General features: G+C 42.4%; 2 protein-coding genes across 2 annotated transcripts; one reads left to right on the forward strand and one right to left on the reverse strand.

The window, feature by feature from the left end:
• Window positions 1–1,504: 1,504 nt before the first annotated feature.
• On the forward strand, window positions 1,505–3,641 carry six6a (SIX homeobox 6a). Its single transcript, XM_037242099.1, has 2 exons — window positions 1,505–2,354; window positions 2,947–3,641. The coding sequence occupies exons 1-2, from the start codon at window positions 1,783–1,785 to the stop codon at window positions 3,110–3,112; spliced, it is 738 nt and encodes a 245-aa protein (XP_037097994.1). The 5' UTR covers window positions 1,505–1,782; the 3' UTR covers window positions 3,113–3,641.
• Window positions 3,642–14,117: 10,476 nt separating this feature from the next.
• On the reverse strand, window positions 14,118–16,110 carry LOC119116472 (homeobox protein six1b). Its single transcript, XM_037241848.1, has 2 exons — window positions 15,240–16,110; window positions 14,118–14,982 (listed from the first exon to the last, which is right to left on the reverse strand). The coding sequence occupies exons 1-2, from the start codon at window positions 15,797–15,799 to the stop codon at window positions 14,688–14,690; spliced, it is 855 nt and encodes a 284-aa protein (XP_037097743.1). The 5' UTR covers window positions 15,800–16,110; the 3' UTR covers window positions 14,118–14,687.
• Window positions 16,111–16,358: the final 248 nt, after the last annotated feature.

Genomic DNA, 16,358 nt, shown 5'->3' on the forward strand with positions numbered 1-16,358 from the left:
TTTTCTGCTCTTTTTTAATATATATATATATATATATGTGTGTGTGTGTGTGTGTATGTATAAAATATCTCAATGAATCAAAAATGAATGAATGAATGACTTTAAAAAAAAAAAAAAAAAAAAAGAGTGTCCATAAACCAGACACGTAGCCACAGAATACAATTGTTATTTGCAGCCCTCCGTTTAAAGGATCAAAAGCAACCTGGTGTTTTATTGATGGTGCGCTTCCTCGAATAAGTCCTTGTAAATTCAGTTTGGGACAGACAGTCTGCGGGGATGAAATATTTACAGGCAACTAAATATTTCAGAAGAGCAGCATGTCAATATACCTTCCTTGCAGCATCCCGTGGAGGTTTTATCTTTTGTTTACCAGCTGTGATAATGTGTTGACCTTGATCAACAAAACAGTCTGACTTAAATAACGCGGCCTAATAGGCTTTATTTGTTCGTCGACGGGAGCACGCTTCTTCCAGTTTATGCAAATTGCGAGCTTCTTGAACTGCACGCTTTTTACTTTTTAACCCAAGACGACGCGTCTGCAGTAAACCAGCAAGAGAATGAACAGCTTCCTGTGCAGAAGGCATTTCATAACCCCTCATCAAGCGTCTATAATTCATGCACAAAGAGCCCGAAGGGGATACAGCGCAGCGTGGATGCGCGTACACGTACGAGGACGAGCCTGTCTCTGTATGTGTGTGTGTGCGTGCGCGCACCACTGTGAAAATAATATCAGGCCTTTCCGTTAGAATGAACTTTACTACTGTATTCAGCCATGAAATAATCTGACCCGACACTTCAAACCATCTGCGCTATCTATCTGCCCTCTTATTTACTAAATCAGCCTGAGCACAAAACGGAGTGTGGCTGATACTAAAGCCTGCCAGGGACATCATCATCGTACATATACACACACACACACGCTTGCGCGCGCCTCTCTCTGTCTTCATTTACTGCACTTAAAAAGTAGCATCACATTTACCGAAAGATGCATTCTAGTGTTGCATATCAATGCAAAAAAAAAAAAAAAAGCGCACATTTTCAACTGTAGCCTTTATTTCTTTAAAATGATAGATGCACGTCGTAAATAGGGCAGTAAATTAGATTTTATGATTATCCTCTATTTTGTACCTGACGTGTTTTCAGTTGCGTAAAGGCGCACCGTTGTGGATGGAAGTGTCGTTTTTGTTGTCAAAACAACCCCACCGTACAAAGCGCTTGTTTGGAAACCGCGCGACGAAACGACTACGGACGCGCAGCAAAAAGGTCAAAATGTTTATATATTATGTTTTGAAAAGGGAGGCGCTGAGATGTGCATCGCGCCCGATTGGGCCAACTTGACAGTGATTGACGTGCAGCCATGGCAACCGGCCAGCCAATCTGCCAAGTCCAATAGGAAATCATCAGAGGGGCTTGACTGTCTTTTTCTCCCCCTTTAAAAAAAAAAATACACCTCTGCTCCGGCTCGAATCCTCTCCTACTTTGAATCCCAGCCCACCTTGATAAATACATCGCTGCGCCGTCATTCCTTCTCCGGTCCTTCCGATCCCTTCGCCCGCTAAGTTTGGCCAAAGCAATGGTGCGTTAGGTTGCCCCCACCTTTCCGGCGACATCGATCCGCATCTCCCTCGGCTCGCTTCAACTTTGGGGATTGCCTTGTGTGTGCGTGCGTGCGTGCGTGCGGGCGCGCGTCTCGCGGATTGCCTTGGCGCGCGTCAAGAAGCCGACGGAGACGACGTGGAGGAGAGAGAGGGGCACGGAGGGGCAGACTCGGGAGAAGCCTCCATGTTTCAGCTGCCTATCTTGAATTTCAGCCCCCAGCAGGTCGCCGGGGTGTGCGAGACTCTGGAGGAGAGCGGCGACGTGGGCCGCCTCGGCCGCTTCCTGTGGTCGTTGCCCGTCGCCCCGGCGGCCTGCGAGGTGCTCAACAAGAACGAGTCGGTGCTGCGAGCCCGGGCCGTGGTCGCCTTCCACACGGGCAATTTTCGCGAACTCTACCATATCCTGGAGAACAACAAGTTCACCAAAGAGTCGCACAGCAAGCTGCAGGCGCTGTGGCTGGAAGCGCACTACCAGGAGGCCGAGAAGCTGCGCGGACGCCCGCTGGGGCCGGTGGACAAATACAGGGTGCGGAAGAAGTTCCCGCTGCCTAGAACCATTTGGGATGGCGAGCAGAAAACCCACTGCTTCAAGGAGAGGACCCGGCATTTGTTACGAGAATGGTACTTGCAGGACCCCTATCCGAATCCCAGTAAAAAACGGGAGCTTGCACAGGCTACCGGACTTACACCCACACAAGTAGGAAACTGGTTCAAAAACCGAAGACAAAGAGACAGAGCTGCGGCTGCCAAAAACAGGTGAGAACACGCATTTCACTTGTTTTGTCTTTCCGTTAAAAATGATATACTTTCCACAATTTTAGCACCAGCATTATTTAATTAGGACAGAAATTTGTATTTATTTCATAGACGGGAAGTCTACAAGATTCCAAAATAGCGTTGTTGCTCATTTTAAATGACGCGCAAAATAATACTATGATAGTACTATTATAGTATAGTACTATTCCAACATCACCACGGAGAAAATGATTTTATTCTTGATTCTAGTAAAAAATCCGAGCGGTTAATGTGACCAATGCATTTGTTACAGTAATGATTAATAGCTTTATATCTTATCTTTTTAGAATCCAACATTAGTCTGGTACATTTTATTTTTAATTCGTGCTACTGCAAATTAATGCATGATAGATGGATGACCTAAACATTGTAATGATTTGTTTTGTATATGATGTCATGTTGTTGTCTTATTACTACACTTAAATAAAAAATGCTATTATATATCTATCTTTTTTTTAGAAGAGGAAAAATATGGATTTGTGTTTGCCACTGCAATCATGATTGGCTTGCTACAGGGTTGTCGTTCTTTGTGACGCCGTGTCCTCTTGTCCAGGCTTCAACAGCAGGTCTTGTCCGGGGGCTCTGTTCGCTCCCTGGCCGACGAGGACGGCACCGTGGACCGTCTGGGCAACGCTTCCAGTCCGGAGGCAACCCTGTCCAGCAAAGCGGCGGCCTCGGCCATCTCCATCACCTCCAGCGACAGTGAATGTGACATCTGAGAGCTCTCCGGCTCAACTCTTGATGAATGGAAGCAGCGAAAAGGGGCGATGAACGAGTGAAAGACAATCGAATACAACGACTCATAGTGCCTGCGTTGCGTTACACACACATACATGCAAACACGCACATACACATGTAGACATGGATATCAGACGCCTGCCAAAACCATGCAAGGATCTGTGAGGCCTCTATACTTTTATTTGCATTTGACCCTTGGAAGACTGATAACTCCCCCATTGAGAAGGATAAAAAAAAGAAAGTATAGAGAGCGCCTATAACCTACCGTATTTCATGTTGAGAAAGAACTGTGCTATTTTTACGTTTCTTTCAAAAGTTTTATAAATAATGTTTATTTGCCTATTTAAACGCATCTGCTCTGTCTTTTTGGATTTCATCTTCATTCGCTTGGTGTTTTTTAATACTTTACCTTGTGCACAGGTGGACCTGTTGAGCATGCGCGCTTTAGTGACAATGTACTATAAGTCAAAGGGAACAAGTAACTTAATAAAATAATTGTGGATCGAGAGAGATCATTTTTTTGTGATTGGTGTTTGAAAAGACGAAATATAAAAACGGAGATTGCATAAATTCATGTCTTGATGGCTGGCTCTATCTGTCCACCCTGACACATTTCACAGCGAGCCTTAATTGACCATCATGCTGGGCGTCGTGTAATGCAGGGTGACAGCGAGAGGTCAGCGAGAGGCCGGCTCACTAACCCGGATGATGCGCGGGGAGAGAGCATCATGCACATGAAAACACGGCAGATTGTCGACGTGCACAAGCCTTGCATTGCGCGCATGGACGAGCACTCGCCGTCGTCTTCTTGGATCGTCATTTGTTGCAAAATTACCCTAGAAGAAGAAAAAAACAACTTCTATTGACGTAAAATGTCTGCGAATATTTACAAAATTCTTATTTGGGAAATGTGTAATGTCACAATTGTTCTGTGGTTAATGATTATTTCAATTTGGGGTTTCATGTCAAAATGGCTGATGTAAATAAAATGTGCTATAGTTTATTTCTGAAATTTACAACTTTGCCCCAATAATAATAATAATAATAATAATAGTTGTGGTGTAATAACAATAATAATAATTAATAATAATATAAAAGAATATTCCGCCTGTGATTTTATAAATATTGGTCCATTAACAAGCGGAATGTTTTTTCATGCTTTTTTTTTTTTTTACCGCAAAAGAAAACAAATGCCCCTCCCCCACCTCTAATAAGGAACTGCTGCGTTTCCATCTATTTCACCAACATTTGTCTTAATCGTCAACAGTGTCCTTTTGAAAAAATTTTCATACTATTAATATAGAAAAAAAGAGACGATGCACGAGCGCATTTTTTTTTTTCAATAATATTGACCGTGTTTTTTATTTAAATTATGCATAGCATCCATGTGGCACAACTGTGTATAGTCCCACTGACAGCAATTAATATTTTGTGCTATCGTAAAACAAAAGCAAAAAAACAGTGAGGATGGCACGAGTTGCTTGTTGTATTCTTTTGAACGTCTAAAAATGTCTTCAACTGCCTTAATCTTAGGTTACTCTGAGAATATTGAGAATATTGCTCAATCTACGGAAACGGATTTTTTTATGACTATAAGAAGCCAAGTAGAAAGGACTAGTTCCAGGTCGACGACGTTTTTTTAAATATATTATTTTGGTTATGATTTAAAAATGTTGATAACGTCGCTTATACGTTTGTTGTACTATTACTGTAGTAATAGAAGACATGAGGAATTAGGAGGTTCAGTGTAATTGCCAGTCTGTATGTATTAATATGTAGGCCATGTTTTTTTTTTTTTTTTTAAATATATCTGCATACTGCATACATACATTTTTCACGCACGCACACGCACGCTCGCACGCACGCACACACGCACACACCAAGTTCATCTTTTGCTGTACACTGGGCACGTTTTTTTTCTAGATAAACTAACCTGCATCTGCAGGATTCAAATGATCACCCTAGCAAGGGCACCTAATTTTAGACGATATTCTTGATAAAAGACCCACACCCACCCCCACCCCACCTATGCAGCATCGTCCTTGTTCCATGAATATTGCGAGAATATGCAACCCCTACCCCACCCCCGCTGTTCTTACTACAGAATCGAAGAAATGACGCCCCCTCCCCAAGTATGGCAGAAGGGCGAGTTCAAGTTGAGCTTTTCCAAGTGTATAGGGCGGACACCTGGTTGGCTCCAGTTTGTAATGAATCGGTCCACAGTAACTTGTGAGATGCACAAAAGGCTTTCAAACACAAAGCGAATATGAAAGGGGGGCGGGGGTCGCGAGGCTTTTTGCTCTTTATTTTTGGTGGCTTCTCTTTGGAACAAAATGTCTGAATATTTCCGTTTCCATTGAAAGTAAGAGGAAGGAGGGAGGGGGAACACATTGTGGGTGGGTGGAGGGTTTTTTTCTCTCGGTCAATAAGGTTGTCAAACTGGTCAGCGGTAATCAGTGCTAATGATGGCTCTGAGGTCCCCCTCTTGGACAAAGGGGCCCCGCCGCTTTTTTGTGAAGGGTCCCAATCCAAAGAAAAGACTCCTAGCATGTGTGTGTCTGCACTGTGGTCTGGTCGTGCATTAAAAGGGTTTTAATTACCATTTAAGTATTTTTTCTGGCTTGTTGTCCCAACCTTCCGAATACCCGCGCAGTAACATTTATTGTCGCGCACGTTTGACTTCCACCCCACACACGTCACTTGCTATTTAGACAGGTAAAGAGTTGTCTCGTTTCAGCCTCAGTTGTATGTTGAAGGTCAGCTTGCACTATATGCATAATATCTGCATATTATTGTCTATATTGCAATGATGTCAAAAGCCATTCTAAGCACTATGGATGCTCATGGTGCAAGCACAACCGCCACCTGCACTTGTAAGGGAAAAAAAAAAAAAAGAATAACAAAATAATAAATACATTTTTAACTGAACATAAAATACTATTGGGGGAAAAAAACGTAAAATTATACATGTCAAAGATATTGTGTAAAATCTACTTCCTTGGTGTTGAAGCATCTCCCCAGCATGAGGTGAGAACATTCACACGTCAGGTGTGAATATTGGAGAAAAAAAGAATGAGTGAATCTAGATCATCAAGTCAATAATTTTAAAACCGTAACGCAGCCACTTCATAAAATATTTTAGTGATTTAGTCAGATTCGGAACTATATGAAATTTAGCTTCCTGGAGACAAATGACATTTTCACTACTAACCAAACAGGATATATTCATCATAAAAGCAGCTCACCAAGCTAGACTTTTTTTTTTTTTTAAAGGAAATTACATTTTGGACCAATTTTATGACAGATTTGATCCTTTTTATTCTTCCTCGCCATTATTCTTTGTCCAACAGGAGGCGCACTTGAGCACTTGGCCTACGGTCTGAAATATTGTTCAGACAGTCATGTTCAGGAAAAACAAACAAACAAACAAACAAACAATTAAACAAACAAATAACGATCTGTCCTTCATCTCACTCATAATTTCCACTAGGGCACCTTGTCAAAATGTAAGAAGGGTTGCAAAACTATGTGGATATGATCAAAAAACACTTGTTGAAATCTTCCAAGCAAACATCAGCTCATCGAGAGAGAACAGTCCCATCAATGCCCCATTGCAATTCCAATTTGCGTCATCCACGCCTTTGTCTTTGATGCAAGGTCCCAAAAAGGTCAACATCATGCTCAGTGCAAGGACATTGTGACGCAGTCATCATTTTTATACACAGACACCACTGCAATAATCAATGTCAGTTTTTGTGTCGATGAAAGGACATATTGTAAACATTCCACGAATGATTAAATGTGGAAAAACACTGAATAAATGGTATTGAATTTATGTAACACGTAATTGGAGATGTCATAGATTTCCATTTAATTAAGCAAGCTCCTTTCTCCTTGCACCAAGCATCAAAATGAGTTATCCTTAGAATTTGTGCATTTCAGTGCGTATTACTGCATTTCCCACGCGCCATTTCATTCAGAACCAATTGAAGCCTCACTTTTATGCAGTTGTCTGTGATGTGCCATATTGCAGCACCATGTAAGTATGCGTTGCCATTCATAGAGGCTTGGGTTCTTTTTAAATCTAACTTTACAACAAAAATCTAAAAAATAAAAATAAAAACACCCTTGTTCGGACAATGAGTTAAAGTCTAGAGCTCAACACTAATTATTTGTTGAATCGAGTTGTTTTTAAATCTAACTTAATAACAGAAAACAGAAAAGAAATCACCCTTGCTCGAATAATCAGTTAGTCTGGAGCTCAAGACTAATTATTTGTTAGATAATATTTATATTTTCTCATATTTTAAGTGTCGTATTTGTCGTATTACAGTTAGGCCCAAACCTTCTTAAAATGACATCCTATTGTCTTAACAAGTTAATTCTTGTAGTATGGAATCTTTTTTTGCCCATGTAAAATTATAACATTACACTAGATGCAATCAGATAGGTTGCAAATTTTTATGTCAAGCTATCTGGTCACTGCCTGAGCTCAGTTTAGCCCTTAATTCACCTTGTGAAGAATGTTAAATTGACAGTATACAACAATAATTTGTGAAGAATATTCAATTTATAGTCAAAATATTATTACAATATTAATAACAAACATTGTGGTTGCTGCAGATGAAAACTTTGCTACAACCACAAAATCTTATTTCTAAGTTAATTTCAATAAGTGGCTAAAAAAATCGCACATTCCATGACTCTAGCATGAAAAAAAGAGTCACTGGTGCAAACGCAAAGAAAAGTTTCATTTTTCCGTAAAGTTACCACATGACAACTCATTATTAATATAAAGTCCATATAAGTTGACATATTTCATCATGGTTTGTTTTAGAGATGGTGTGTCACCCTTTTTAAGGCTATCCACACGTAGATTACTCTCTCAAAAGGTCAAACTCAATAAATATTTTATTCCCGCTGTCATCGAAACCGAAACATTTAATTTACATCCCCATATACTACTGCCAACTAATTTATTCATCTGAGTTTTACTCAGTTCTTATTATACAATGGCTCGGTAGAGACCTCTGCCGGAGATTTTGTTTCACTACATCAACCCACCCGTGTACACGCGCGCGCGCACACGTACACGCACACGCGCGTGTTAAAATTTGCACAATAAAAGCAAAACAACTCACTAAATAGTTGAAAGTTTATTCAAAATGATGAATACAATTTAATTGTAATCCACAACTGGACTGTAATATACTTAATTCAAAACAACAAATACAACAACAACAAAAGTAAGAACCAAAACCACGCACTGGCTGAACCTGCATGGTAACTTTAAACATTTAAATCTGTATTACCACTAGAGGGAGCCTGAGTACTATATACTGTACTACAAATTGAGATTCATCGTAATTTGCATGTTAATAGTACATGGCAGAAAAGTGCATTTCAGTGGTTTAAATATAGGAATTAAAACTCACATCATGCATGTTCATTCAACACCTAGGAAAATACTTCTGAAAATCAATTGCTTGTGGTTTTCCATTTATGACCCAATTGTTTTTAAGATGTAAAATACAACTGTTGTACCACATTTTGGCCACAAAGGGGAGCTCAAGATCCATCAAAGTCTGCCTTGCTGGTTTAACAGTTCATTCCGTTTCACACAGACTGTGACGGTGAAAGCTCCGCACATCAAATTTTAATTAAATATATGTTCCGATAAGAGAACACAATTTACAGACAACATACCTAGAAATTGCCTTTGTTTAAAAATATTTCTTTTCAGACAAAAGAGTTTCGAGGTGTTTGACTCAGGTATCCACAATAACAATGTAAAGTGATTTTGTTTTTTTGTGTGTGTGAATGAGTGGACAGGTTGTGAATGTACATGTGCGATAAAGTGTTAAGGCAGAGACCAAGGGCACCAGTTTCGATTTTAATGGTCTATATTTATAACTCTCTGGTCTCTAGTTTCTGCAGCTGTTGCCAAGTTGAAGTTCAGCACCTTGAGCCCCTTCTCAGTCATGGTCTGGGGTCAGAGTTATAAACCTGCCAAACTCTGAGACAGAGAGGCTGAAGCAGACATTCAGGCTGTCAGCTCAGATGTCTTTGCTTCAAGATGTCGAAACCCAGTCGGTGCTCGATGAAATTCTCTTATCTGGACCAGGGTTCTCGGACCTTTTTAAAAGCGAGAACTTGGGTATGGATTCATGCAAAGGGTTTGATTAATTAAAAAGAAAAAAAGAAAGAAAATGAGGAAAAAAGTGCATTTTCTTTTTTTTTTTCCAAAGCTGATAATAATTCAATACAGTACATAGCAAGGTAGCCAAATGTGTTGTTAAGTGAAGTAACATTGAAAGGCATAGTATTTTGTGTATTGGTCCCAAGATGCCTGCATCATTCTGTCCAACACATGAACGTTTAAAACTAGCTGGTTGTTTGGACATCAAACATCTCGTTTTCTCCATCCTGCATAACAAGACCTCGAGCATGACTGTAGGTTGTGGACTCATAAGGGCTCTTTCCTGGAGGGGCCTGCTGGAAAACACACTGTGGAGGAATGGCTACGTTTATTTTACTTCTTGCAAGGAGGAGTTCATCACTTGAGCAAGCTTCACCTCCTCCCTTCCCTCACTCTTTGGGGAAGCAATCTCATCCTAACTAATTCCTGACTCGGATTCCGTGGCCCGTCTTGTGTTGCTCTCCTTCGCATCCATCTTTCTCTCCCTCCGTGTCCCTTTCACCATCAACCTCGCCACTCTTCTCTCTAACTAAAATTGGCCCGGCAGCTTTTTCACTGCCGGCCTTTTGTCCCTGCTCAGGGAGACGTTTGGCACACAGAGGATCGTATTACAACTTTCATTTCCTGAATGTTTTTCTTTTTTTTTTTTTTTTCTAGCATGGAACCAAGAAGGGTATTTTGCAGTACAAAGATGAAGGGCAAAGGGAGGGAGATGGCAGCTCAGATTCGGGGTGCTGTCACTCCAACTTTGGCAGACAAATAAATGGACATAGCTGCAGGGTTGTGAAGGAAGGATGATGTTTGGGCTTGGCCGGTATGTTTAGAAAGGAGGGGGTCCCTCAGCTATTGGTGAGCCCCACGACGTCCCTCAGGAGAGTGAGGTATATTTCATTATCCCATACCCCTTCCTCTTGTTGCGTCTCCGACCCCTCTCCAAATACACCCTTGAGCCAGAAGCGGTGTCTGGTTGACTCGCTCAGAAAAGCTTTCGAGTGATAACAGTGATCAATTATTGATCATATGGAGATATTATTCCTATAATGTCTTAGTAAACCCATTGGGCTTTACTGTAATGGAGTTGACGCACGTTTAGTAGCTTTGTGGTAAACAGGACTGTCGTTCTGAGCGAAGACTTGGAGAGAATAACAACCTTTTCCAAAGTTCATAAGACTAAACGCAGCTCTCATTTTCCCACTTACGGATATCTGATTCTTCACTGCCAAAACTGGATTTTGGATTCGGCAACATGTGATTTATGACTTGGAGCCTCCCGGGCACATTTTTGTTCTCAAGTCGTCCTTGTTTTATTTTTTTATTTTATTATACAGTTTCCACAGCTCACCTGTATGTGATGCTGGCCTGCATACAACATGGTATTTCACACGCTAATATTTGGGGATCCTTTGCTGAGTCAACTTATCGTCCAAGTCCAACCCATTTTCTCTTTCTTCATGCCTCAACTCTGGGTTAGCTATCACTCAGCCAGCCGGGAGACGGAGATGAATAATTCTTTCAGCTCAGTCACGTAGTAGCTTCCTCCTGGAGAAGCGCTTTCCTATTCTTGTGAGTTTTTTTAACCCGATACGACCTCATTAGAGTAATTCACTTTTTTGGAGGTCATATGTGTTTCCTCCTTCTCATAGTCTGGCCATGGACTGCACAATTTTCTATATGTTGTCTCAAATTGCAATTCCCACTGTATTGGTTAATAGCCTGGATTGGAAAATCATACATTCAGCAAAATTGTGAGTTGTATTTTTCATAATTAATTGAAATGTGCCCTTGGTCAAAGTATTGCTTTACATGAAGGTAACAAGTGGCTTAAAAAAAAACAGATTGGAGGCTGTTGCTATGGAGACAGCCAGAGAGCCAACGCTACTCACGCTTAACATCAGATTTGTAGCTGTTTGATTTAAGTCATTCATATTTCAGCCATCCTTGGGCTTAGAAAACTAATTATTTTCCACACAGAGATGTGGAAATTTGGAAATGGGCTTTAAATGAAAGTTTTTAGAAATGATAGCATTCTCCCTCCTCGTATAAACGACGATCTGTAAAAATGGACGTGTGCGTTTGAGTATCAGGTGTAGTCTGGGCATGCACATGTGCATTAAAACATAAACGCCGAGCATATTGCTCCTAACATTGGAAGGTTTTTGGTTCGTACACCAGCAAAGGGACATTTATCACATTGCTGTGGCCAACAGTGTACTGTAGCTTTACTTAGCAAGTCTTCATTCACATATCACAAATGCATTGGCGGTATCGTCCGGGAGGACTTGCATGCGGTGTTTTTTTTTTTTTTCCATTGTCATTGCCAACATTGGACATTGCAGACTACAGTGTTTTTTTTTTTCATGTCTGCATGAACTATGATAGTTTTGTCAGTGTTTTCAGTACAAAAAATCTTTTCAAGCACCAAGAAGAAAAACATTCAGTATTTTTGCCAGGTCCTTGTTGTGTAAACATATCCTTGTGCTTTCGTGCTTTCTCTCTCTTGTCTGCTAGAACGCACGCACGCACACACACGCACACACTGAGGCTGCGTGTGCCTTTGGGCCAGGCAAAAACATTGTCAGATCCATGCATCATTGGTAAGAAAATCTCTCTCGCCCAGCCGCCCCTCCCTCCCCGCTAAGTCGGGCCTGAAAAGGTCCTTTTGTCCCTCATGACTCCCCCCACGTCCCCTTCCCTTCATCACCCTCCTCACCGCCCTCCTCCACCTCGTGATTATTATGGATACCTGGGAGCGTCTCCTACCCGGTTCCCCGCCCGACCTTCCGCCAGACCGCGTAAAAGGCCGCTCAGCCGAGAAAGTGTTTCATAGCGCAGACGCACAGCCCGAGCGCTGCCAGCGCAAACATCAGCGTGAGGCCGACTGCGCAAGCTCACGCTCGCCATGTTTATTTGCACACGTCCAGGCCCTTCCTGCTGTTGATTTAGAGCCACTGCCACTTTACAAGCATGACAAATGAAATGCCCCGTTGATGACTGGGAGCCCTGTTTGCCATCAGCAGCTGTTGTTGCTGGCAGCCACGACTTCAACCTGCGCTTTTTGTCGTTAAACGCCTGCTCGCCGATGAGGCCTTCCGTGGAAGGGCATGTGGCGGCTGATATGGCGCATAGAATTATGAAAGCAACATTTCTCCCTCCAATTCGGAAACGAGGGATTTGAGAGTGATTAAAAGCAGTGTGCCGGTTTCCATATTGGATTGATTTTAGTCTTTCACACATCCTGAAGGTGACTGATGGCTTCTCACTGTCATGTGGCCCCCAGAGCTTGTTTAATCCCGTCTGTGTCTCTGCCGTTCTGGATATGTTGTCATTAGATTAACAGGTATGAGGAGTCACTTTGGTGGCTTTGTGATCACCTGTTTGTTAATTTGTGAATATTAAGCCACACTCTTGTGCCAAGAAGCTGAGCCACATGCTGAGCACTGAATGATCGGATCATCGGAAGCTCGGCTCTCTGCTGACCTCTGCTGACTGCTATGTGTTGTTTATGTTCACGTTCAGCTTGCATATAAAGCAAAAATAAAAACTAGTGGCACATAATTGTGCCATGAGTGATGATCAGGTGTGCCGTGGGAAATTATCCAATTTTACTTAATTAGTCTGAATTTTTTTTATTTACAAAGAAATGTGTCTTAGTTCATCTATCTATGCCAACCACGTATAATGATCAGAAAATTTAGTACTCTTTCATCAGATGGCATTTTGTTTGATGGTATGTCAAGACATATAGGTTGGAAAACACTGTCCTCTACCAAACACTTTTTCTTCTTCATCACCTAACGCTCACCAAAACACGTTTGTGCCCAATCATGCGTCACGGTCCTCTGCTGAGACCAAGCACTAATTTGTTGAATATTTTAGATGTAATAAGATCACGAGGGTGAGTTCAGGGAAGGTCACGGCGTAATTGAAACCGGAACATCAGGATATACTGGACTTTTTGCACCAACACTTGCTTAACTATTGTCAACATTTACAATCTGAATGTTGAATTGAAAATTTCCCATTACGCTGTTTATTATCTATTGCTTCTTTCACTTGTGATTGATTGACACAACTAACGTTCACATTTTATCTGGACAGAGTCTGTGTAAAAATCCATGTCAGTCAATCTGCAGCTATTAGTCTTTTTGGGGTCGTAAGGAACGTTACAGAGTGATGTGATGATGCAAAATAGCTGGAGGCGCACACCCAGTCACCCCCAAAATGAATCTGGTGCTACGTCCCTGCAGCCCTGCAATCTTTGCAATCAGCCAGTATAATGCTAACAGCAACTGTTTCAGATTATGCTGCAGGAAATCCTCAGTGCTCTCTGCTCAAAACAATTTACCCTGACATGAGTATGGGAGGGTTAGTGGGGTGGGGGGCATGTCTTCTTTATGTTCAAGCCCCATTTTGATAACCTTATCTCCCCAATAATTAAATAAATATGTTAGTTGTGGTGTTTTAATATTACGGTTGTCATATTTTTACCATGCATTTTGTTACTATGTAAAGAATACTAATATCTACCCCATGTTTATTTGTGCTGTGTATTTATTTAATCAGCCAGTGAACTTGACTTTTATTTAGGTTTTTCCCCCTTTCCCCAACAGGATGTTTGCCATTTAGGTTTGAAAACCGCCGTTCTATAAAGGCAGAGGGCTGACTCGTTCCCATGGCCCGGAACGACAAGACAAACTCTTGGTGAGTGACGAGAATCAAGACAGCAAAAAATGCCCCCCCCGTCCTGAACATCTACCCCAAAAAAACTCACCGAAAAACAAAAATTAATTAGCGTATGTTTTACAGCGGCTTCCGTTTTGTGACTATTTGCTTATTCTAAAAAACACGACGTAATCATTTGATCGAGCTTTATATTTAATCATGCAATTGACGATACATTTCAGTGTTTTTGTTTTGCACAACGTGTTAACGTGCGGTGAGGTGGCGATGTTTTCACACAGCGATCGTTTTGTTTTGTCGGGTTTTTACTTAAACGACTGCTGGTGAATAAGAAAAGACAAATGCATTACTTTTACTTTTACTTTTATTTGAAAGGACCTGACTCGAATTATTTTAACAAAATATAAATTAAGAAAATGCGTAGTCCACGTAAGTGTTTTGTTCAGGGTTTTAGGTCTTCTTTGGGTTTTCATGTGCAAGAGTAATAAAAACCTCCTGTCGGGGTGATATACAGATTAAGCGCATAAAGTTATTTTAAGTTCGAATCAAATTTAACGACAGAGAAGTCAGTCTATACAATAAGGTAGGCTACTATAGTGTTATTTCATACATCAATCTGATACACAGCTCATCAGTCCTTTTCTGTATTTTTTTCTTCGTCAAATAAAATAGCGTCTTTAAGAGCCCAAATCCACAAGGCTGGAGGTTAGGGGTCCCAGCAAGGAGTCCTGCAGCTGGTGCGGGTGTCCGTGCATGCCGTGCACCGACTGTGGGGCGCCTAGCCCGGGCATGGAGTACGCGGAGGCCCCGGGGTGGACCATGTTGCCCTGGAGCAAAAGCGCAGAGTTCTGGTCGGGGCTCTGAGGGGGAGAAAATTCGTCCTCCGAGCTGGACATGAGCGACTTTCCTCCGTCCAGCGGGGACAGCTGGTTTTGTTTGTTGCCGCCTGCGTTGTTGTTTTCGCTGTTCTCCCTGCATGGGAGAAACGACACGACAGTCAAATCAGGTCGCATCTTGGTATTTTGCATTGGCATGCCACCTCTGAGAAGATTTTTATTTTTCAAGTAATAATCTTATTGGAATAATTTAGCAAAAATTTAGCAATAATTAAACTCAAACGTAAAAATCTAAACATTAACAACAACAAAAAAACTGTTCTGCTTTTCTAAACCATGCACTTTTTTAATATTAAGCAGCAGGGTGGTAATAATAGGACGTGGTTGGAGTACCTTTCCTTGGCTTCCGCGGCTCTGTCCCTCTGCCGTCTGTTTTTGAACCAATTGCTGACCTGCGTGGTGGTCAGTCCCGTGGCCTCGGCCAGCTCCCTCTTCTCCCGCGGGGACGGATACGGATTGTGCGTGTACCACTCCCGCAGGACCCCTCTGGACTTCTCTTTAAAGCAGTAGCTGGTTTCCTCGCCGTCCCATATCGTGCGCGGCAGTGGGAATTTCCTCCTCACCCGGTACTTCCCGACGGCGCCGAGCGGCCGACCGCGCAGCTTCTCCGCCTCCACGTAGTGCGCCTTGAGCCATAGCTGCTGCAGCTTGGGGTGGTTGTGCGCGGAGAATTGGTGGCTTTCCAGGATCTTGTAGAGTTCCCGGAAGTTGCCCCGGTGGAAAGCCACCACCGCTTTCGCCTTCAGGACGCTCTCGTTCTTGTGGAGGTGGTCGCATGCGGGGAGAGACCATAAGAAGCGGCCAAGCCTCTCTAGGTTTCCTCCCTGCTGCAGCACCTCGCACACGCACGCCACTTGCTCCTGGGTGAAGCCGAAAGACGGTAATATCGACATGATGTCCGTGGTGTAGGGGAGAAGAAAAAAACAAAATTGACGTTTATGCCTTCTTTTTTACTCCTCGCGATGCAAATCCTTCCGCGTCGGGCCTGCCCACTCTCCTCGATCTCCGCTCCTCGCCGCACTCCCTTCACTCTCCGGCAGATTTGGGATGTTGATTGTCGGGACAATTTGTTCCTCGAGGAGATATGTCAGGCTTAAAGGGAGCCCAGTGCGTTCCGGTGATTGGCTCTGCGTCTGCCCTGCACCCCTGTACAGCAGAGCAGTACTGACTTTGCAGCTCCGTTTCCTCCCCAGAGGCTGCGCGTCAGGGGCTGAAATAGGAGCGCGCCTCCACCTCCACCTCCCGCCCCCACGGCAGCTCCTAAACACTAATCAATTATTACAGACCTCTTAAAGGCCGTATTAACGTGCTTCGGCATATTATTTAGAGTCGGGATTAATCGCACACGAGCAGGGAAGCCATTTACATTTTTAAGGCGTGCAAAAATATTTACCAGATAAGACAATAAAAGCAGCACGATATATATTTGTTTGGGAGGGGCTGTAAAAGATT

Source organism: Syngnathus acus, chromosome 22, assembly GCF_901709675.1.
Source record: "Syngnathus acus chromosome 22, fSynAcu1.2, whole genome shotgun sequence".
Taxonomy (NCBI): Eukaryota; Metazoa; Chordata; class Actinopteri; order Syngnathiformes; family Syngnathidae; genus Syngnathus; species Syngnathus acus.

What these genes read in the sequence shown, in the direction of transcription:
- six6a (XM_037242099.1), top strand. Translation starts at nt 1,783, where the DNA reads ATGTTTCAGCTGCCTATCTTGAATTTCAGCCCCCAGCAGGTCGCCGGG. An exon ending in GCTGCGGCTGCCAAAAACAG is followed by an intron (nt 2,355 to 2,946) that starts GTGAGAACACGC and finishes CCTCTTGTCCAG; the next exon opens with GCTTCAACAGCAGGTCTTGT.
- LOC119116472 (XM_037241848.1), bottom strand. Translation starts at nt 15,799, where the DNA reads ATGTCGATATTACCGTCTTTCGGCTTCACCCAGGAGCAAGTGGCGTGC. An exon ending in GCCGCGGAAGCCAAGGAAAG is followed by an intron (nt 14,983 to 15,239) that starts GTACTCCAACCA and finishes TCTCCCATGCAG; the next exon opens with GGAGAACAGCGAAAACAACA.